At 36.7% G+C, this 24,094-nt stretch overlaps 1 protein-coding gene across 1 annotated transcript in view; it reads right to left on the bottom strand.

The window, feature by feature from the left end:
• Positions 1-19,761, bottom strand: part of LOC103897429 (rho GTPase-activating protein 7) — a 175,894-nt gene extending 156,133 nt beyond the window's left edge. Inside the window, exons 1-2 of the mRNA XM_019471542.1 lie at positions 19,718-19,761; positions 7,430-8,597 (exon numbers count right to left, since the gene is read on the bottom strand). Coding sequence (XP_019327087.1) covers positions 7,430-8,485 — 1,056 coding nt within the window. The 5' untranslated portion in view covers positions 8,486-8,597; positions 19,718-19,761. The remainder of the gene's footprint in view (positions 1-7,429; positions 8,598-19,717) is intronic.
• Between the last annotated feature and the right edge of the window lie 4,333 nt (positions 19,762-24,094).

The raw sequence follows: 24,094 nt of genomic DNA, 5'->3' as shown, positions 1-24,094 counted from the left end.
GGTGGTGTTGGGTTGACGGTTGGACTCGATGATCTTAGAGGTCTTTTCCAACCTCAATGATTCTATGATTCTATTAAACCAGCCTCTAAAAAAACCCCCAAAACACTTTAAGAGTCTTAAAAGCTAAATTAAAAATTGGTCTGAAAAAGAATTAATCATTAAATTGTCCCCATTCAACAAAGACAGAATTGAAGTAAAGGGAGATTAAGACTTCAGAAAGACATGTGACAGGTCTGGAAACTTGGTCTCTGGTATTTTAACAGCAATAAAATAAGAAAAAGATCTAAAATGTTGGATACTATTGTTCACAACAAGCTCACATTACTTTTCAAATAAGAATCTAATGCTGACAAGTGAGCACTCAGTTGAAAAGGATTATGCAATGTGAATAGTAGAGATGGCAGGGAAAAAATTGTAAGGAAACCATTTCAGTAAAATAGGTAGCTCTTATGGTTTTTTTGGAAGCTTTCCTAGTACCTCTCCCAGGTACCTTACTGGGAGGACTAAGCCAATAAGCAAGGCTCCATAGGCTTCCTGTGGAGTCAATTACAGGGTGATACAAGCAGAATCTCCTGGAAGAACCTAACTTTCTAACTCACCATAAAAAGCATAGTTTTAGCCTTGTAAAACAGAATTTATTACAGATCGTAACGGAAGAGTGTCAGCCTTCACATCTCATGGGCAAGCATAATACTGAAGTAGTGAATATGGATGGAAAGGCCCAAATTCAACTAAGCAATTTTTTTGTTTTCTCACATTAGTATAATTATAATTGATGAAATAATGAAACAAACTTTATTGCAACAGTACAGAAAATGCAGAACCACACTTTAAAAACTCACAGCTTTTGTGTGGGCGAAAGGCGCTTCTACAAAGACCTGTGTCACCCCAGGTAACCTTCTACCCAGGTTTCTTTCTACATTTACTGCCAACCTTCTGATAATCTTTTTCTTAAATTAATTTGCATCTCATTGACACTGGCTGCTGCTGTCATGCTGACATTAGCTTTGTCCTTAAGTATCCTTTGCAAACCACACAGCATTTAATCTAGAAAACTGGATTAAAATAGCAGCAGTAATAGCGGGCATTAGGAAATAGCCCTGACTATTATACTCTTTAGTCTTGTAGGAATGACTTTGAGATAACATCAACTGTTTGAAACTGGAAAGCTTCTAAGCAGGCCACTATGAAGAATCGCAAGTAGTAAATATTAAAAGCAAAAGTCTCATAAAAGAGAGATGAGGAATTCGCACACCGAAACGTTTACTTCATTCCTTTTTCAGTGACGCATAAGCAAAATGTTTTAATGAGGCTGAAATGCAGTCTGAGATTACTTGTGAAGAGGAACTGATACAAATTCATCACATATACTCCAATTAGTTTGATCCCCCACTTAGCCCTTCCTGAAGCAGTATTCTAGGCTATACCTTTTCTTGGAAGGAATACAGCTGACATAGCAAACTTCAAATCACTGGGCACAATACATCAATTACATTTCCCAAAACCAATCATTATTTATCAATTTCTTATTTCATCGCACTGTGTGCAGTAAATTTGCCAGTACTTTATATTCTCTAATCTTATAGAATTTAATAGTACTTTTAATCAAAAATCTTCGTAGCAAACTAGAAGTTTCACATTAGAAGAGAACCCCAAATGTTTCAGAATTAATACTTAATTTAGATAAGCAACCAGAACTTAAAATGCTGATCCAAAGTTTGTCTGAACTATTTTGAACTTGATTTCTAAGTCCAAGAGAGTTTATTTTTGGAAGATTTACTCCAAAGCGCTTTCTATGGACTTCTCAAAAAATTACTGTGACAACAGCGTCTCTCCAGTGACTGAGCAGTTCTAGAACCTGTTTCTTCCACAGGTTAATGAATATAACAACAATATTAAGCATTGCAAAGGAACATTCCTTTGAGATGCCTGAGAAAAGGGCTGCTTTCAGAGCAGCAAATTTGTGTTTTCTTATATCATTACAATCTGGAATATAAAACATAAGAGGTAGAAAAGTATTTCATTATTGCAATGAATGACAAATTTTCAGTAAACTGTGTTTAACTGCAAGTGTAAAGGCATGCAAATGTATATACCTTATCCAAACTAAGAAAACAATTAAACAGGTAACTAACAGTTTTGACATGTAATTTTTCATTTGTTTATGTTAATTCAATTCTTTTTCTTCTGACATTCAGATATTAAACTACTTTGTATCAAAGCAGCTCAAATACATGTGAGGAATGTTTCTTGCATTTACTTTGGATCAAATCAGAATATACTTCTTATATGTTTGTGTATATTCCATGAAAAATCGGTTTATCTTCTCATAGATTCTTTTTTTCCCCTCAGTCTTCTGGTACTATCTTGCTAAGCTAGTTTGTGGATTGAATTTTGTTTTTAAATATTAACTACAACTTTCTGAGCCTTATTAAAAAACCTATTAATAGTAATTCTATCTTTTTGCATGCAGAATGCTTTTCAATACTCCATCTCCTCCTTTCCTTAAATGCAGGGATATTACAATCCCCTATGAATTGAGCCCAACACTACTTGCTGTTATATATGGTGGTTTTGTTGTTTCTTTTTTCCCCTGCAGTCATGAGTCACTTTGCATTTTATTAAAATAATAGGTGGTATAACATTATCCTACAGGAGAGAGAAATGAACAGTCACAGTAGGTTCACTAGCTGTTTTCTCCCCATTTATATGGAATAATCTCTAGGCACAAAAATCTAAGATTGGGGGTGGGGCGAGAATAATGAAATATAGGGAACAAGTCAAAATTTCTTTTGTAAGTGGAGTTCATTGCTGTTTTATTTTTGTTTTAAATTTCATGGATTTTTACTCAAACTCTTTGGAGTCAAACTTCACAATGATGACTTTCTATTCCTTTACTGATTCATCATGTAAAGGAGCTGTCTTAACCTTGTTTTAAAAATTACATTTACAAAATACTCATTAATACAGGTTGCAACACCACAGCTGTGATTGTGTTCGGGAAGTGAGTGGTGAGAACTTATTGTGAAACTATACACCTCAACCCACCTTTGTATGCTGATGCTGAATGAAGTAGCTTTTTTTGTGTTGAAAAAGAATTTAAATTAATGTGTTAGAGATCTGGTGCATTTGTGCGCCTACTTAATATCCCCCAGCAGGTATTTTTCTGGCTATACTTAAGCTTGATGAGATGAGCATCTTGGAGAAAGCATAAAATGGGGCACACGCAAAAATTTGCAAGATCCTTTACAAGGTAATGGCCATTTGTTCCCAATTTAAAATCAGTGTATAATAATTAAATATTCTCCTTTTGTTGGTATTCTCTCAATAATCAATACTCTTCTGGTTTTGTACGATATTGTTCTCTAAAAGCTCTATTGCATTATACATGTGAACATACACGCGAGCTGTTGGGATGCCCCAAGCATTACATCTTGCTCATTAGTTCCAAAGATTATTCCAATCTTTGGAAATTTAGAATGTACAATTCTCAAGTGAAGCGACTATTTTAAAATCCAAAATTTATTTAACCCAGGGAAGCATACAGGAGGGTCTAGTTGGTGGAGCCACATATAGTTAATCCATTTATGCTTCTGCTACTCTGAACCATTAATAACCATCAACTTCATGTTGTGGATAAACGGAATTGATTATCAGTCAACACAAAAACAGGAAAGCTTGATTACTGTGGGATCTTTCAATTAGACCTAACATCATTAACTTCTCACAATTAAATTCAGGCGCTTCCTATTTCCGAGCCTTAGGAAGTCTTTCTGGGAAAGCAAAGGAAAAGAGGGTGCTGCGTATCAACCATCTGAACCCTGGTGACTTGAGGGAGCAAAGAACGCTGTAACAGCTGGACCTGTTTGCAAAAAGTATCTTCAGTGTCAGTACATCCATCATGACTAAAGCAATTTACTGAAATGGAGTTAGTGCTGGTTAAAGATGCTAAACTTTAAGCCCTTAAGCCCTCAAACCTGCATTCATCTGCAGAGCAAGCACAACAGATTCGCACTGTCTCACCTCAGCTTTGGTTTGAAGACAGCAGATCTAAAGATAAGAGAGGAGGTCATGCTCTGTTGCCACAATTAAAAGCAGTTTAAAATATGTTAACGAGGAACAGGTTTTCAGAAGAATTTAGTACCAACAAGGGCAGAACGATGTGTCCTCAAAGGTCCTAAGATCTTAACTTGTCATGGAAGTACCTGAACTTCAGCACCTTCCTATGATCCCCCAAGGTGCCACCTCAAGGTTTGGGTGCCCAAATACCTTTAGCAATTCGTCTCCATGTGCCTTTTCCCATATTCTGACCTCTATGAGCACATATTTATGTGCAACTATAATTGACACTGAGCATTAATCAGGCAGTGGTGTGTTTTAGGCCTTAACCGCACTGTTTGAACTGCTGACCTTGAGAGAAAAGGTTTTATATACCATTCCCAATCCCTTAAGTCTTCCTGTCACTGCAAAGCAAATACTTTACTTTTATGGATGGATTCAGTTTCAAGTCTGTTGTTTTTCTAATGTTTGTTAAAATTACAAAAGTAGCTTTCAGGGAAAGTTTGTAAACATAGGCACATTTTTCATTACAGATTATTACCAACACAGACATGCTTTTGTAAAACAGTGTATGATTAGAGATAAGTGATAAAATCCTGCACGCAGGAACATTGTCTGTAGAAGTGTTCTGTGAACTTAGAGATAAATAATACCAGAAGCAACAGCAGATAATTTGTTTTGCCTTTTGCCAAACATTTTACAGTTGTTGGTAAGGACTTCTTTAACCCAAAGTGGTACAAGGTCACTCCTTCAGATCTATGATGTTAATTTGGTTAATTTTTTTGTTTTAATCTTGAACTGTTTTCTACAGATGGGTAAGTTTAGCATTTCTGGTACTGCTAGTCAGGTTTCTGTTTCTTAATTGTAACTCAAAGCCATACTTACTGAAAGATCAGTTGAACAATTACCATGTTAACTGTGATTGCATGAACTACCAAAGGAAGAATGGCTTTGAGGGCTTCTGAAGCCTTTTGCAAAAGTTACATACAGCTTCCAACCGTATTGGTTGAGTGTTAATATTAACAAAGGGTTTACACAAGGAAGCAATGGCCAGCAGCTTAGGATGCTGTGTTGGCATACAGTACTTTAGATATGTGAATTTGTGCTTTAGTGAAACAGCTACTGAGGCACTACAGCAGATAGAAAAAAAAAAACCACAAAATTGATAGAAACCAGGTTTAAAAAAATAAACAAAAGAAGCTGGATGATGTCAAATGAAAAAAGGCAGAGAAACAAGTAAACAATTACAAATTGGTTATTAGCAAGAATAAGCAGCATAGCTGGGAAAACCAGACTTAAGATGAATTCTGTAGTGCTACAGCCAGCACATCTCCTCCCATGAAAGCCAATGGGTGTTTTATTGCCAGGGAATCTGTCCATTAAAGTTTGGTAATGATACTCTTCCTTACTCTGTGTAGACAGTGAAACTCTCTGGTTGCTTTAAAATTACAAAACATTGTTTCAAACTCAGCAATACTTCTTTTTGCAAGAACATAAGCTCATGGGGCTGAGCTGAAAACCAAAGAACTACTGCAAAATGTTTCCACTCCTTTTTTCCCTTTGAAAGTTTTGTTGCACTTTTTCCCTGTTCTCTTTTTTCAATAAGGCTTCCAAACCTCTAGACACAATCAGTTTTCTAAGAGGGCTAATGATACCTGATAGCAGCAGAAAACCAAAAATAAAACCAAACTCGTAGAAGATGGTTATTCATTTAGCCTTGAACAACATATGTAAAGTATATAAAATTTTATATATATATAAAGTATAAAGTGAATATAAGGCACCTTCCAAATTCACAGCGCAGCCATTTTCAGACCTTAAAAACAGCTCATGAAACTTGGTTGCTGTATAGACACATTACTCAAAAACAATAGGCACATTTTTCATTACAGATTATTACCAACACAGACATGCTTTTGTAAAACAGTGTATGATTAGAGATAAGTGATAAAATCCTGCACGCAGGAACATTGTCTGTAGAAGTGTTCTGTGAACTTAGAGATAAATAATACCAGAAGCAACAGCAGATAATTTGTTTTGCCTTTTGCCAAACATTTTACAGTTGTTGGTAAGGACTTCTTTAACCCAAAGTGGTACAAGGTCACTCCTTCAGATCTATGATGTTAATTTGGTTAATTTTTTTGTTTTAATCTTGAACTGTTTTCTACAGATGGGTAAGTTTAGCATTTCTGGTACTGCTAGTCAGGTTTCTGTTTCTTAATTGTAACTCAAAGCCATACTTACTGAAAGATCAGTTGAACAATTACCATGTTAACTGTGATTGCATGAACTACCAAAGGAAGAATGGCTTTGAGGGCTTCTGAAGCCTTTTGCAAAAGTTACATACAGCTTCCAACCGTATTGGTTGAGTGTTAATATTAACAAAGGGTTTACACAAGGAAGCAATGGCCAGCAGCTTAGGATGCTGTGTTGGCATACAGTACTTTAGATATGTGAATTTGTGCTTTAGTGAAACAGCTACTGAGGCACTACAGCAGATAGAAAAAAAAAAACCACAAAATTGATAGAAACCAGGTTTAAAAAAATAAACAAAAGAAGCTGGATGATGTCAAATGAAAAAAGGCAGAGAAACAAGTAAACAATTACAAATTGGTTATTAGCAAGAATAAGCAGCATAGCTGGGAAAACCAGACTTAAGATGAATTCTGTAGTGCTACAGCCAGCACATCTCCTCCCATGAAAGCCAATGGGTGTTTTATTGCCAGGGAATCTGTCCATTAAAGTTTGGTAATGATACTCTTCCTTACTCTGTGTAGACAGTGAAACTCTCTGGTTGCTTTAAAATTACAAAACATTGTTTCAAACTCAGCAATACTTCTTTTTGCAAGAACATAAGCTCATGGGGCTGAGCTGAAAACCAAAGAACTACTGCAAAATGTTTCCACTCCTTTTTTCCCTTTGAAAGTTTTGTTGCACTTTTTCCCTGTTCTCTTTTTTCAATAAGGCTTCCAAACCTCTAGACACAATCAGTTTTCTAAGAGGGCTAATGATACCTGATAGCAGCAGAAAACCAAAAATAAAACCAAACTCGTAGAAGATGGTTATTCATTTAGCCTTGAACAACATATGTAAAGTATATAAAATTTTATATATATATAAAATATAAAGTGAATATAAGGCACCTTCCAAATTCACAGCGCAGCCATTTTCAGACCTTAAAAACAGCTCATGAAACTTGGTTGCTGTATAGACACATTATTCTCAAAAACATTTGAAGAAAAATCTGACAAGTTATTGAAACAAGGCTGAAAAATACATTTTATCTTCAATCACTTAGTCATGGAATCATCTTCATAAGAAATTGGGGGAAAACATTAGAAAAAATCTCTGCAGTTTATGAGCATCCTACCTTTCTTTTGCGCAGTTTCACTTGACTGTCTGAATATTCTTGTGTGGTCAAATGATCCCTTACATGTAAACACTGAATGTCTTCTGCTGAACTGACATTTGAAAGGCATTTGTTTTCAGGGGCCACTTGAGGTTCTGTGAAACCACTTTCATCCAGACCATTCTCCACTGCCGGGATGAGAGAGCTAGGAGAAGATTGCATAAGGCAGTCGCTGGATTCCACTGTTGAACATAGTTGTCTATCACTGCTGGTGCATGATTCAGAAGAAATCCCACTCTCTACCACATTACACTCAGACTTTCCAAGCCCGTCTTTAAAAGCATCAGATTTCCGGCGCTGTTGTGCAATTACAGCGGTATGAAGCAGCTGCTTCCCAGGCATAATAATTTCTTTCACATTTGGAGAATTAGAAAGATTTTCTTTCTCTACATCTACTACTTCATATAAGCCTTCATAATTACAAAGCTCCAGGCTTTGGCCAATACTGCCACAAATGTTGTCTTCTTCCATCTCCTCTTTAGGAACTGTGTCACAGCCGGGTTCCTTACTTATATCTCCAATTATTCCAGATGCTTCAGTTGCCTTGTTACTCTCTGTTATTGGTACCATCTGTGTTAAGGAGCCTGCTCCATTTAAATTCTTCTCTTCGTCTTTTGGTTCCCTTCCTACAGCAGTGATGTGGTAATTAACACTATCCAGGTTGAATGCTGAATAGTCATCATCGTCATCAGACACATGGACTAGAGTTTCTGTGCTGGCCTCCAGAAAATGTTCCTCATCCTCATGGTTATCATTTTCATCCACCTCCTTTGAAACATTTCCCAGCTGCTTTGCAGGGAAGCCAATCAGCTCTCCACTATAACAGCACTCTGGAAACGAAGCACATTTTTCTTTCCGGTCCACGCTCAAAACCTCATCTTTTTCCATACTTGTCTGCAAGTTATCAGCTACAAGTCCGTGACGACATGCTGTATTATACTCCACAGACTCCAAAGCCAATCCCATCCACTGGGTCACATGCTCTTCCCAGCTTTTCTTTCTGGTTGCTAGAGACATGTCATAACAGTTCAGCAGCAGGCTGCAATGTACCTTCCATGGAGGACCAGAGGAGATGTCATGGCTGCTGTGCACTGCTCCAAAGGGAGAGAGGGTTTCATCATTTTAACATCTGCAAGAAATAAAAAAAATACCGGGTTACTGAATCAACTCCAAATAAAAAAAAAAGAAAGGGAAAGAACAGTTTAAACAAAAGTGTAAAAGCAAGATAAGACTGCAGGACCAGGAGGACAGGAATTTAGAAGACTGTTTTGTTTAAAGTTTTAGTACTTTTCATACAAAACTTGACAGCACCCATAATTCAGTATAACTTTTTTTCTGATTACTCTCCAATATCAAGTAAACAAAAATGGTATAAACAGGCACATGGACAGGCAAGTAGCTCTGGAGCCAAATTTTGACAATAAGTCTCTCTTCACTACGTCTGTCATAGGATATTAATTTCCATAGGTATAAATGGCATTATGTCTCATGATTGCTTTGCACACAAAGTTATTTTGTATTTCATTATCATCCAGAGATACCCATGGAGTGCAAAATTTTGGCTGTTTCCCAAAGAAGTAGAGCAGAACTTGAGGGTTGTTCTGAATTTACCAAAGTTATAAACCACTCGTCTTATAAGTAGCTTTGGCCCATTCAGTGGCTCTCATTTTTATTATTATTATTTCACTCTCTTCAGGACAAGTTGTAATTACAAGTGTGACATGAAGCTGCATGGGAAATCAGCTTTTGTGTGGTAATAAAAAATACAACCCTAGGAAAACTAATTTAAGGTTTTGGCATATTCCTTACCTTAAATACATTATAAAACCTGAGAAAAAAACTTTGGTAAATGTATTTGGGCTCTACTATTGTAAGGAAGAGAGGAAACCCTTATTTAGGATGGGGCTTTCCAGAAGGCTAGCTTGTGAGCTGATGTGGTCAGCCCTAACTGTGCCTCTCACCTGGACTGTCGGGCTCTGCCACAGCCCACTGTCCCCGCTCAATTATCTAGGTGGGTATTTTTCACTGACTGCTGTATCGGGCCTTCGGAATGATGGCATTTGAGATACATTAATCTTGTGACTTTGCATGTACGAATTAGCACAAAGAAAATACCTCATATTAATTTATGCATTATGAAACAAAATTAACAAGTTCTTTGTCAAATAACAAAACAAAACTTCTGGCCCGTAAAACATTAGAGGTTCAAGGAGCAGATGCTTCTACTTTTCACTCCCTACATAAGAACTGTCAGCACTTAGCATGGATCTGCTTATTGATTTCAGCAATAAAGAAGATTAAGTACTGAGTTTGTTCTGGGTCATTTCAGTCCACTAAGGCAAATTCTGATTGCCCACCAGGCCACAAAGCTGCCTTGACAAATCACATGCCTGAAGGTATAAAAGTATTCATCTTGAAAGAAATGCAGAATTATGCCTGTGCAACTGAACCTCTGTAAATTATATCTTGACAAACTGACTTTCAGGATAGAGTTGTACATGCTCCTAGATCTTTAACCTTCTTTGGCGATGGCAAGCTTCATTTCACATTCACATTTTCCACCTCTGTGGAGACTGTGCTTAAAAAGAAAATATATTCATAGGGTAAGAGAATTCCATGCACAAGTCATTAGTGTGTGGGAGGCTGAGGAAAACGGAAAATAACACACAAAGCCAGGCCAAAAAAAATTATCTGTTTTCACCTCTGTAAATTATATCTTGACAAACTGACTTTCAGGATAGAGTTGTACATGCTCCTAGATCTTTAACCTTCTTTGGCGATGGCAAGCTTCATTTCACATTCACATTTTCCACCTCTGTGGAGACTGTGCTTAAAAAGAAAATATATTCATAGGGTAAGAGAATTCCATGCACAAGTCATTAGTGTGTGGGAGGCTGAGGAAAACGGAAAATAACACACAAAGCCAGGCCAAAAAAAATTATCTGTTTTCAGAGGCAAAATTCGGGAGTAAGAAATTAACACAATTTTAAGATTCTCTTTTCTTTCCTGGTTGAATATGAGAGCAAGCTTAAATAATAAAATGTAAAGTCAAATTATTGTATAAATTTCCAGTGCATTTACATTCTTATTCTGACTTAATTTCATATTTTTATTCTCCGATTATTTCTCCGTGTCTGTGGCCCAAAATTACCACAGGGTGCAAATCAATAATGATGATACTTTTAACTTCGCTGCACCTTTTCCTGAAGGACCCTAAAACTCTTCAGAAGCAATTAAATTAGTTTTACAACACTACTGTGTTTTGTTTTGACCTCTGAAAAGGGGCAGGTTTACTAAAAGGGGCTCTATGATTTCTGCTGCCCTCCATTAGCACTGCTTGGAGTTGCACCTGGGTGCAACTCCTTTGTAGCTTCCCTCTCTCTTCTCCTACTAGAACAGTAGCTCCATCTACTTTACAGAAAATTAAACACGGTTGCTACAGCCATATATAGGGGAGTTTCTGACAAAAATCAAGACAAGGCACCAGTAATATTAAGTGTAAAAAGCTAAAAATTGCAACTTCCTGATGACATACATGCATCCATCCATCTACCTAAGATTTAGGCTGCTTTTAATGTGCAGAAGGCAGGCATTCAAATAGTTAATGGGTGTGTGTTAATCTTGCTGCTGCTAAATGGAGTTACACGTGTGCAGAAAGAGGAGAACAGATCCCTTACTGTTTTTCATTTTTTGGATGTGGAGAGTTATATTTCATGGGGGATGAAAAACAAATAAATTTTACTTTAGGAACCCTTCTGTTTTACTTGCACTATCACTAGTTTTGGCTGCCTCATAGACTGCAGAAAAAATGATTAAACAGGAAAATATCAAATACTTTGCTTGAAATGCAAGACAAATAAATATATGACAAGGGCACTTTCATTGTTCTCTAAAATATGAGCTTACGTTAGCACTGAGTATGAAAAATTTACCTTACATACACCCCCTCTCCAGGCAGCTTCAGCTAGCAATCCCTGAAATCCCCTCATTCCCATGGCACATGGAGGAGCCCATAGTTTGGTGGAAGCTTACTTTTCTTCGGCTGTGCCTCCACTCCTCAGAGTCTGCATTATCTGCCACAATTCAGCTTAGAAATTATTTTCCTGCTATAAATGCTTGACAGTTATGGGCCAACAAGGAACTTTTTTCTCTCTTCTACCTCTGTATTCAGAATAACTTATTTCCTTTCCACTCACACGCAGGCACATAAGCTGTGCTTTGGAGGATTCACTACTCCAGACCTCTGAATGAGATTCATAACTGTGCTCCTTTTTCTGCCAAAGTGCACTGCCACTTTGCAGAAGAAAGGGCTCCTGCCTCGATCACTGCTTTTCTGCTATTGCTGCTCACTTTTTTCTTGACATGCAGCATCTTTTGCCCTCTGAGAAATGCCCTTCTCAAGTCCTTTTGTACTGTTCACCAAGGGAAGAAGCATCGCTCTTTCTCCATTTCCATCATTATCATCCCACAACTAGAAACCTTTATATCTGATTTTTCCAGATTTTTAGGACAGGCAGATGAACTCTTAGCAGTCTGTTGAAATGTTTTCTAGAGTGAAAAGACCTTTTCTTCAGGTCAAAGCATCTGCCAGTATCATACAGTCCACTCAGCTGCTCCCATAATTCAGACTCATATTTGGTTTTACTTTTCAATAGTAGTAAGTTTAGTACTGCTTAACACCATTAACTTTCTGGAGAATAAGGTTTGAAACAAAATATGAATGATAAAGACTTCTCCTGGACAAAAATTTTTGATCCTGGGTGTGACTTAAGGAATATTGGCAATATTGACTCAGTAGGCAATTCTTGACCAAAGGAAATAGAAGTGAGCAGTGGGTGATCACGCTGGAGCAGAATCCCCTTCAAGCACTCTCTGTGATGCTTCACGGTGTTTACAAAACAAGTTGTCATTTTAGATGGATTTTGTAATAATTTACTGCCTGTCTCCTTTCACTGTAAAATAGAATGGAAATGAAAAATAGGGCTTGTTTATTTTTGGAAGTTTTGTATCAAGTCTCACAGAATTGATAGTTACTTTGCAGCAGATAAAGCAGAGTGATGTGTAAGATGAACTGGTAGGCTCTCCTATAATTAGATTGTCTAACATTTTTGTTCAAGGAGGATTCCTGTGACCTTTTTCTGAGAAGCTCAAATTAAACTGTTTCTAGCAGGCTTTCGAAATTCAGACAGAGAAGCGTCCTTTCTTTATCTCATGAAATTCCATTCAGGTTTGGCTGTGCTGCGCATTTTTCAAGATGCATTTTACCTTCTCTTGCTTCCCTCCTCAAGGAAATGTGACGGCATACAAGAAGTATCTTTAAACAAAACAGACCCAATACCTATGACTGACACCCTGTGAAAGTTGCACAAGCTGCAGCAGGAAGACCTAGGAGTTGGAGCTAGAGTGAGAATGGAAAGGGGAGGAAGGAGACTTGCTTGATTGTCTGTATCTGTGCTACCCAGACCTGTCAGAGACCCAGCTCCCCTTCTGGGGCACAGCATGGGACATGGAAACCTCCCAGTTACAAGAGTGAGGTGTCTGGGGCACACAACTAGGGCTCTCTGGTCTTCCACTTCCTTCCTCAGCCTCCTAGGACACAGGAGCAGAACCCACCTTGGTTTTCCCAGGGTGGAACAAAGGGGTAAGGAGAAAAACATAGAGCTATTCAGCAACGGCAGCCACACCATGAGATGGAGCAGTGCACCCCACATTGCCATTAGGATGAGATGGCTATGGCAAAAGCAGGCACAGATAAGACACCGCCATGCAGGAGGACACGTCGGTGGCATCACTGGCTGGCCAAGGCAAGGACAGCCACTGACCCAGGTCTGACATCCCTGCTGGCCCCACCAGATCCACCATACTGACAATTCATTACATCACGCATGACCTCCTCCACGTTGCAATAAATAGAAAGGCTTTGCAAGGGAGAAAGTTGCAAAGAACACGGGAGAGTTTACTAAGTATAAGTGGCAGGAGAGTTTCAGAGAGTGCAGCCCAGGCAGTCCAGCCCCTACCGTCCTGCCAGGGGAATTCAGTTTTTGCTAATGCTTTACATGGGATGCAAATCTTTTCTGCAAAAAAATAAGGCAAAGCATTAGCTTATGAACTTACACAGAGATGAAAGACTGTTTCATTACATTTTTTACATAGCATGCATACGTAAGCAATGGAGATCAAGCAGAAATATTTATTTTGTTATCATTATTTTATCTTCATTGGTCTGTGACCTCAGTCAGCAAACTTTGTTTAAGGAAGTCTGAGTGAACAGGGTCTGTTTCCTATAAACTCATCTCACATCTTCCTGGTCTGGCTTACATTCAGCTCTTTCAGTAACTCCATACCAAGCTCTGAGACAGAATGTTGTTTACAAATAATTTGAGATAAACCATAAGCCTCTAGGTCTTTGCTCTACTAGTTGTTTTAAAATATCTCCTGTTTTACAATTTACAATCCTTCCTTCTCTTATTTCCTGGACATATACCACCCTTTGGATTTTACTGACGTGGAGGCTCACCTTGTCTGCAGTTTCTATATAAACAGCCTTTGTAGTGCATAGGTACAGACCATTCTAAACCCTGATGTCCTAGAATAGAAATATAAGGATTATTTGTTGTAGGGTATTAATCTGGTGAATACCAGATGCATTTTCCCTAATTCCTTTCATCTATAAAAGATAAACATGTAGGATCAAATATTAAAAACTGCTTGAACTGATAACTATTTTGAAAATATTTACAACTTTATTCTGAAAATCAGAAAAGACATAGTACTTTTAAGACAAATATATCTTCAGAATGAAATCATAAAACAGTTGAAATATTTCATATAAATTTTAATGGTAAGGTTTGCATGTGTATGCATGTGATGCACTTATAAATATGAACACAGGCCAGTAATATAGCTGTTGATGGTTCTTGTACAGATAAACACAAACATAGCCCAATAGTGTCTTTTCACACGGTAATTGTCCTTTTCTTTGAGGATATCTCTTACTGTTTGTTTTCAGCCATGAGTTGGTGGACAGAAATAGAAGCACAGTCTTTGTGTAACAGTGAAAGGTGGTAAGTAATTAATACTTGACTGAAATCCACAGCCCAAGTCCCATTGGCTCCAACAGAAGAGTTGGGGCTTCTGGGAAAGTATCCGATGCATATCTGATATTCCCATTTTTCAAGAAAAACTAAAGGAAGTCCTGTTAAAACTGACTCAGGTACATTTTATATATGGTTCTGCTTTAAAAATTATTTTTAATGGACTCAAATCAATGCGATCCATATAACTATAGAGACAGTACAGCTTACTAGACACTGCTCACCTAAAATTTTTCTCTTCTGCTTCATTCTGCAGGCCTTTCAAGACAAAAAGTATTAAAAGTCAAGTGAAAGACAAAAAATAAAAATCCTAACCCCTCTCTTTCCTTACGATTTGTTTGTTGATGGATTTTTATTCTGAGAAAATAATACTAGTAGCAATGTTGGATACATAACATTTAGGATCATAGCTTGTCTCTTAACAGAATTTGCTGTCACCTGTGACATAATTAATATAATTTTTTTCTAAAAGTTTGACTTTGCTATAACTATCCGAAGGGAAATTTTTCAGTGACTTAATACTCTGGTCATACAAAGCCAGACAGATAGGGAGAGTTTCTGAATGTTTTTATAATACAGTCTTAGGTGGATAAGAACTGAAGGATACATCACATTATTTAGGATTACTAAAAGCCATAGGCTAAATTTTTGGTGATACTCTAATACAACAAGTGCCAATAACAAAAGTTTTCTAAAAGAAGGAGATTGAATAACAGCTATGGAAAAAATACAGCCATTTTATCTTACAGAAAATTATGTTTCTTTTTTTTAATTGAAATACTTCTATGCAACATGAGAATATGACATTCTACCATATGAACCATAATAAAAAGTGCTTTCTGGAATTATCCTTGGTCCTCATTTTCTGCTAAAATACTTTAAAATAATAGGCAATATTAAAAAAAACCTTATGAAACACTCTCAAACACTAGTATTGGAATGCTATTGCATTGTGCCTTCAGTACGCACCAGAAAGATGCACTGCATTGGACAGTGTGGCTTTGGTATCAGTGTTTATTACAGAGGTATGAACTAAACACAACATACATACATTCCTACCAGCACATACCCTGTAATATAGGATTTTAAAAATAGACTGTTGCAATGCACCACCAATTCCTAGCCAGCTGTAGATCAAACAAAAAAAAAAAACGGCAACAGATAAGAACCCTCAGATAAGTCTGAGTAACTGACTTGTGTTAAAACGTCAGTTAGAAGAGGTTTCAGGACAAGAAAATAAAGTGGTCAGTAACCAACTGGTAGAATTGAATAACAATACTCAAATGAGAAATTACTGAACTTGTAACTCTGAAAGGTATCCAAAGTTACTCTCTCTGTACATGGGAACAAAAGGGGACAATTATGGTGCCTGCAAGGCAGAGGGGGGAAATCTAGGGAGCTGCAAGAGGGGTGTCCTTCCAAGCTAATGGCAAATGCCTTTGAAGTCAGTGATGGATTTCACTTGAGGAGGGAAATGCACGGAGCCAGAAGGGATCCTGACCAGGGCTTGGAGTAGGGGTATGGGAAGTACAGCCTTTCTAGGGTAAGAGAGAGACTCTTTTTCCAATCTTTTTCTCTCTGATCACGAAAGGGAAGAGGAAGCAGAAGGATTTTTGGCCCACGAATCCCCATCTCCTTACTAAGCCTCATGGGTGGTATCTCCACACAATGAGAAGGCTGGAGGAACAGAGGGAATTGTCCTGCACACTCAGCCTTGGCGTGCTGTGCACAATGGTGGGATGCACCAAAACCTGGTTTCAAAATCAAATCAAATAAAGAACACTTGGTCCTGAACTGTATACTTGCATGTCTGATCTCCATGTGCAGTAAATTGGCTGAAAATCTGAAGAATGGAAATTAAAAAAGGGAAAACAAAAACCAAAAGTGAGACTATATATATTTTTTTTTTTAATAAAGAGGGAGATTATTAATAGATTGCAAAAACAGCTATTAGAACCTGTGCTTTTTAGGTTATTCAGAAGGAGAAAAGCAGTGAAATGACAAAATTTGTTAATGATATAGAGGGACCCAATTGCAGTAGAGAGCTAGGAGATAAATACGTATGAAATTCCCTGTCAATAAATATAACGGTATGCAGTTATAAAAAGAAATATTCTAACTATAAATGCATAATAAAAGCCTCTATGATATCTATTACTAATCAGGAAAAATACTCAAAAGTAAGAATCACTGTGGCTGGTAATCTGGAACTGAATTTCAGTCTCAGTAAAAATTAGAAAGTATGTAGCACAGTAGGCAAAAGAGAGCATACAGTGGCGTAATAATGTTTTCTAAGTTCTAGTTATGCTATGAACTGAAATCTGTATGCAGTTATGGTCATTTCATCTCAGAAAGAGAAATGGAGCAGGAAAAGGTATAACAAAAAACAATAAAGAGAATGAAAAGTATGGTATAGCTTCTGTCTGAGGAGCCATGAAATAGGCTAAGATTTCCTGCCTGGGAAAGAGGATTTAGAGCCATATAAAAATCAACAGTATCATAAAGAAGGAGAACATTTATTCATTGTGCCTCACACTACAGGAACTTGCAGAGGACCAAAATAGAAACAGAAAGCAGAAATATTAAAACAGAAATAAGATTTTTTTTCTTATGCATGTAAAGAAATAGAAGTTATAATGTACAGTAAATATAAATTATACACTGAAAAAAGTTCATGATTTCTGATAGAAGAAAAACCACACAAGACATTAATCAAGCCATGTACCTGAAGTCATTTTTGTGACTTGATAAGGATTTCCTCTTTCCTGTGGGGATCAGTTTCATTATCCCTTTAGCAAGCTATTTTCTTTTCTCCTTTATAGATTCTGACATATGTCAGATATGCTCATTATAGTTTACTGTCAGTGAAAACATGTAATACTGTTAAGGTTGTTAACATCCTTTCTTTAAAAGACATTTAACATGTTACAAAAATTGTGATACTGTCCAGTAGTATTATAAGATCTCAAAACACTAGACGCCCCAAACTATAAAGTTAAGTTGGCAAGTTGTTTGTTCAGAGACATCCAAAGTCTTGCTTGTTTTGTGAAAATATTATTGGCTCCTAAGATATGAGCCCAGACTTTGTCAATATGCCTTAATTTATTGTTAGAAAACATAAACCAGCATGGAGTTGCCTTACTTTCTATTCCTCCTCAAAAAGTAGCGGCATTACCAGTGCTCATCATCATACAAAGAAGAGCTTTTACTTGTAGCCAACGTGATTACAGCGGGTTTTAGCTTGGTTGCATTTGTATTTGGTTCATTTCCAGTGCTGAGCCTCAGATCAGCTGAGCCTCTTCCTCAAGGATGAGAAAGGGGAAATGACAGGATCCAAACTGATCCACAGTTATCTAGGCTTACTTAAGATCTATATTATTTACACCCAATTTAATTATCAAATAAAAAAAAAATTAAAAGACAATTTAAAATACCCAACTTTATATTTTTGTACTATTTGGCATTGATGAATGCCAAATAATAAATAATTGTCAATAAAACAGAGAAATACTATTTTTTCAAGTGCTTATAGTATAATTATACTACTTTACTGTAATTTTGTTAATGGAATTTTAATATATTAATGATTGGCATTAAATTCTTATCAGCTGTTATGATAATCCATCACCTTCACCACAGCATCATTCCAGAGTGACAACAGCCATTGAATTTATAACTGTCCACTAGAAAGAGAAGATGTTTTAAGCCAAAAAGCATTTCTAACATAGATTTTTTAAGAAGAAAATCAGAGCCCTGATATCTAGCAATTCTGATCCGTGAGTCTGCTGGTCTTCAAAATTTAGTAGTCTGAAAGATATTATACCATCTTGATTTCAACATAATATAAATTGCTTATTTCTTTGGAATGAAGAAAAATAATCTAAGGTGTAAAGGTTTGGACTCTTCTTTTTGCACAGGTTTTTCTTTCCCTAATGGATTTTTTTTTCCTTTTCCAAAATGGAGGTCTTCTGTACAGAAATTTCATCGCCCTTCCCATCCTCCCCCAAAATTGTTTCTGCTCTCCACCCCCAGAGAATAGAAAAAATAACATGGTTGACAGATTCCTTACACCTCCTTTCCCCCTCTCCCTTAACTAGAAGTGACTTTAAAAGAAGGCATGAAATGAGAAAAGACCATCTCATAGGACATGGCAACCCAGAAAACTGTGGCTATTACTTTTGGTCCTGAATTAGGACAATTTTTTCCCAAACCTCATTTGTTTTTCAGGATGGAAGAAATTCCATTTTCTAGCCAACTCTAGTGAAAAACTAATTTTCTAGCTACAGGAGATCCTTTTGAAAACAATATAAATTAACCAGATTGTATTCCTGATACCTTTTAGATTTAAGGTTCTAGTATAGTGTTTCCATTTAAAGAAAAGTTGCTGGTCCTCATTATAGCCATGAGCTATGAAATCTGAGGCACTATGGACAATGACTTTTGGCAACCAGTCCACTTACTGAATAGTAGGGGGCATGTTTTCATTCCTGGTGTAGACAGGACTAAAAAGTCTTTTTGACATTATTATGCATATACTTTTTACACAAAGAGTTGAAAATTATTTTGTCCCATCGATAAAGAAAAATACTTTATCATCAAGAGTCTAGAGAGAATAATTACTGAGATGGCTGTGCTTTTCAGTGGGAATGAACCATTAACAGTATCATTTAGAACCCCATTTTAATGCCCCTGTAAAAAAAGTACTGAGAGCAAACTGAGCAAGTATTTCTGGAATGTAACTGAAGATGTAAAAAGCAAAAATTAATCAAAATGGCTGCTGTACCAGATATTTTTTTGAAACTAGAGAGAGAAATAACATCTAATGCACACTGAGTGTTTTGTAAATGCACTGGAGGGCCTAATTAAGTCCACTTCCTTCAAGGAACGGAATGCAAAAATTTAATTTGTTTTCCAGGTTGGTGAAATTGGGGGGAAAAATGTCTGCATCAGAACAAAACCTTGCAATTGACCATTTTTCATTATAATATTCTTATTTCAGAATTCAGGAAGCTTGTCTTTCAAAGGATTTGTGTACAGTGTGTTTGTATCTCACCTCTTTATCCCCTTTCTCTCTGCCTCTATAATAGTCATAATGTGAATATGACTGTTATAGTCATAGACAACAGACCTTCTCCTCAGTAATTTCCAGAGATACCTCAATTCCAAACTCGTCAGCTGGTCTCCCGATTTTATGATGATACTTTCCTATTCAGCATCTGTAGCCTGCCTGGAAAGACATACCCAACCATGGAAGTTACTGTTTTTGAGTACATGCATACAGGAAAAAGAAAACAGATGACTCAAACTCATGCAAATATCTTTCCTTGATTTGAAAACTAATTCAGGTCTATTTTCTTTACCAGCTACCAATTCTCACACGACACACAAAATCTTTTTAAAAATCTTTAGCTATATATCCAATTAAGCTGACAGTGACTCAAGGTTTGGAAGCTGCCAGGAAGGCACTGACATCTCCTGCACAGGTATTTAGCAGAACTAAAATGTAGATTTGTCTCTGCACAAGGAACCTTCGAAGTCCAGCTTCTGCTGTGGACGGTACAACTCCTTGAGACCATTCTTTCAGCAAAAACTTATTTTAGTACATTATTATTGAGACCTGCCACCTCTCTTTGATAAAACAACATTATCCAAAGGTAAACAATGCAAACAAAATGAAAATGGTTATCTACCATTTAGCTGTGGACAAAAAAGTGTGTAATGAAACTAACAGTATAACTTCCAGTGCGTTGAGCCTCTCAGGGCTGCTCAGAAGTGGGGGGTTAAATGTTCCAGACTGAACCAGTGAATCCAAAGCAAGTCCTCCTCGCCCATTACATGTCTGTGTCTTGCAGGAGAAAATTCATGAGGAGAAGAAAACAGCTTAATATTTTGTGACGGTCTTAGCAAAGATGCTAATAATGCAAAATTAAGGTTGTTGGGTGCTCTTTAATAAGTTGCAGTTATACAGCTGTAACAGCGTAACCCCAGCTGCGTTGGCTAGGCAAATTTCTCACTGGTTCATCTTGCCTCTTCCCTTTTCTCTTAGCTCCCTTAGCAGAACAACGCTTTGCAACAATCCTCCATACCACTCTAGATTTTCCTCACTTCTTAGTCTAATGAAATTTTCTTTTTGAATCTCACCACTGACTCCCCCTTATCCAAAGTGAAATTTTGGATCATGACACAAACTTTCCTCAGAACTTACAGTGATGTTCAAGTTAGAACATTTATTTATTCTAGCATTAAAGAGTATTTGTCATGGTTGAGATCTAGTGCAGCAGACTGTATGAAACTCTCACCGATAAGACACGGTACCTACCCTGGAATGCCTAGAGCTAATAAAGAGTGAGCTAGAAGGTGGAAGAACCACTAGAGATTCAGAGGTAACAGAAGTTGTTCATAAACTTTCCTAAAGTTCAAGGGCATTTAATCTAAACCTACTGGATTTTGACACAAGGTATAAAAAAAAGCTAACAGGAAATATCACGAATCAGAGGAAGAAAAAGATCCTAGAGGGAAGTGAAGGCTAGAAGTAAAAAGTACATTGTATGAGTTAAATTGGTTTTAATGTAGATACATACAGCCTAAGGCAAACCTCTGTATTTGTGTTCAGTGGTTGATGTACAATATGCCACAGATAAAACTCCAGGCGTTTTTAATTTCAACATAAGTGATTTTCCTCATTCAAGAGAAACAAGCAATTATGGTAATAGTGGATTTGAAATTCTCTACGAACAGACTGTTCTTAAAATAAGTATTTTCTAAAAGCATCAACAAATATCAATGGTGAAATATGGGCTGCAGTCAGCAGCCCAAAAACATATTCAGATTCAAATTCAATATTGGTAATTATTTCCATAAAAATAATATTCACAATCTTAATATACATAGGATTTGCATGTGAAAATTCTATATAAATTTGGTTTGAGGTATAATTTTTTTATATATATACACACATACATATGTGTACATGTATAGATACATATATACACACACACACATATATATAAAAATACACCTGTGTATACAGGTAAGCTTAAAGTCCTTACTAAGTATTCATACTGATCACCATCTTTGGAGATATTTAAAACTCAGGTGAACAAGTCCCTGAGCAACCTGCTGTAGTTGGCCCTGCTTTGAGTGAGGGGTTGGACCAGAGACCTCCAAAGGCTCTTTCCTATTAGGAAGGAAATCAAGATCTAGCCCTTCCGGATATACTATTTCAGTTGCTGTTACCCCGTGTTACTCCATTTTTGGAGTAACATAAAAACCAACATAAAAAACATCTTTTAATTTTTCCTCCAGACAAAGAGCAGAAAATGGAACCAGATGATTAAAAGAAAAAAGGAGAATACTGTAAAATATAAAGGCTCTTTCCTATTAGGAAGGAAATCAAGATCTAGCCCTTCCGGATATACTATTTCAGTTGCTGTTACCTCGTGTTACTCCATTTTTGGAGTAACATAAAAACCAACATAAAAAACATCTTTTAATTTTTCCTCCAGACAAAGAGCAGAAAATGGAACCAGATGATTAAAAGAAAAAAGGAGAATACTGTAAAATATATCTCCTTTCTGAGAAAATGGAAAACTGTTCATAAGTTCTCTTCCTCCTTCTGCTACTGCCCTCCTCAGGAAAGATTTATATCAAAGAAGATACATTTCAGCAATAAAATTCATGTTAAGAACAACAGAAAAATATAATATAAAATTCAGCTTAACACTTCTGACAATTAAAAAAATAAAAATGAATTAACTTTTGAGACTTATGAAAAAGCCAAAATGGGCATCCTTCTATCGTTCCACCATCTAAAGAATAATTTAGCCCTCCTCAGGAAAGATTTATATCAAAGAAGATACATTTCAGCAATAAAATTCATGTTAAGAACAACAGAAAAATATAATATAAAATTCAGCTTAACACTTCTGACAATTAAAAAAATAAAAATGAATTAACTTTTGAGACTTATGAAAAAGCCAAAATGGGCATCCTTCTATCGTTCCACCATCTAAAGAATAATTTAAAAATTGATTTTAATCTCAGCAATTTAAAAAAATTACTATAAATCTTGCCTATTCAAAAACTGCCTACCCAAGCTGTTATCTTTACTTTTAATCTCCTTTTGGGAGGGAATACATTTTGCTTTGTGTTACAGAGGTCTTCATGAATTAGGCCCAAATATACAAACTTTGTTCAAGTGCTCTGATTATGGAATTTAACATGGAGGTCAACAGGTACAAGGTTCAAAAGAAAATAAATTTGCAGGCACATAAATTTATGGTGAAGGAAAGCTATTTGAATAATTCCTCTTACATGAATGTAACCACTTGCATTAATTTTTCTCAAGGCTGCAGACATTAATTCATGTGCTTAATTTTTCAAAGGAGTCATCTGATATAACTACTTGGGCTATTTTCTTGTTTCAAATTAAGAACATTAACACTTCTGAAGGAACAGAGCAAGGTCAAAAACTTTAGATGTTCATTTTCCATGTTTGTTATTGCTATATATCTATAAAATAATTTTCAGGTTTTTTTTAGACTGTAATCTTTCTGTGAATTCTTTTTCTTGAACAACAATATCTTAAAAAACAAAACCAGGATAGCATAACAGAGAAGTTAGATTAAGAAGAACCAGGAGTTGAACAGTCATTTGTCTTGAGGACTCTTAAATAAACCTTCTAAATCAAAAAGGTGGGCAGCTATCTGTGTTACATTTTCTTATAGTCCATAAGAAACTTCGGAGTTAAATGCGGAAATACTTTCTGGGTTCTATTCTGTTGTCTACCCTATAGTTCAACTGTCTCAGGTGTCAAGTATTTTCATCTGCAAGTGAGGTCAGATGAGGTCATTATATCGTTTAAAACCCAGAAGACGGTGCTGCAGAAGAAGGCGCCCCTTGATATGGAATAATTATTTTTATTATTTGGTATTTTCTCTTCTGTTTAACGAGAGTACTTGCTAATACTAAGTACATACACGCATACGTGCAAGAGCAAGTATGGGAATACAGTGCAGTAAAAGCCACTAACGCTAAATCCCTTGAGACATCAAAGTTTCAGTACAAATTTCATGGGAGTGACGCAGAGATTCAGCTGTTCAGATTCCTCTCAACCTCTCAGTCCCACAACCTATCTACTACAGCTCTCCCAGCCCAGAGCACTGAACTGGAGAAGGTTTGTCCATAAGCAAATGAGTGATTGTGACTTTAAAATTCACTCCAGGATATACCCAGGAAAATTTCCTGCCTACCAGCTGTTCCCTGTCCCCTTCAGACCCATGCCCTTCACAATCCAGAGCCACTTCTGACCACCATGAACAACTTTCTTCCACCCGAATGGCAATAAAGTTTATAACTCTCAATCTATTGCAGAGGAGATATTTGACCCCATTCTGAAGTATTTACTGGTCCTTCACGTCCTTTCACGCCACAAAGTCATTTCATTACTCACCAATCATTTTGAAAAAACACAGTTAAAAACTTCTTGAAATATGTGAAAGGATGACTCCTGTTTAGTTACCAATCTGGCCAA

This window comes from Aptenodytes forsteri, unplaced genomic scaffold (assembly GCF_000699145.1).
Source record: "Aptenodytes forsteri isolate BGI_AS27 unplaced genomic scaffold, ASM69914v1 Scaffold65, whole genome shotgun sequence".
Taxonomy (NCBI): Eukaryota; Metazoa; Chordata; class Aves; order Sphenisciformes; family Spheniscidae; genus Aptenodytes; species Aptenodytes forsteri.
Note: the sequence above shows the minus strand (reverse complement) of the source record. Positions and strands in the feature narration are given on the sequence as shown.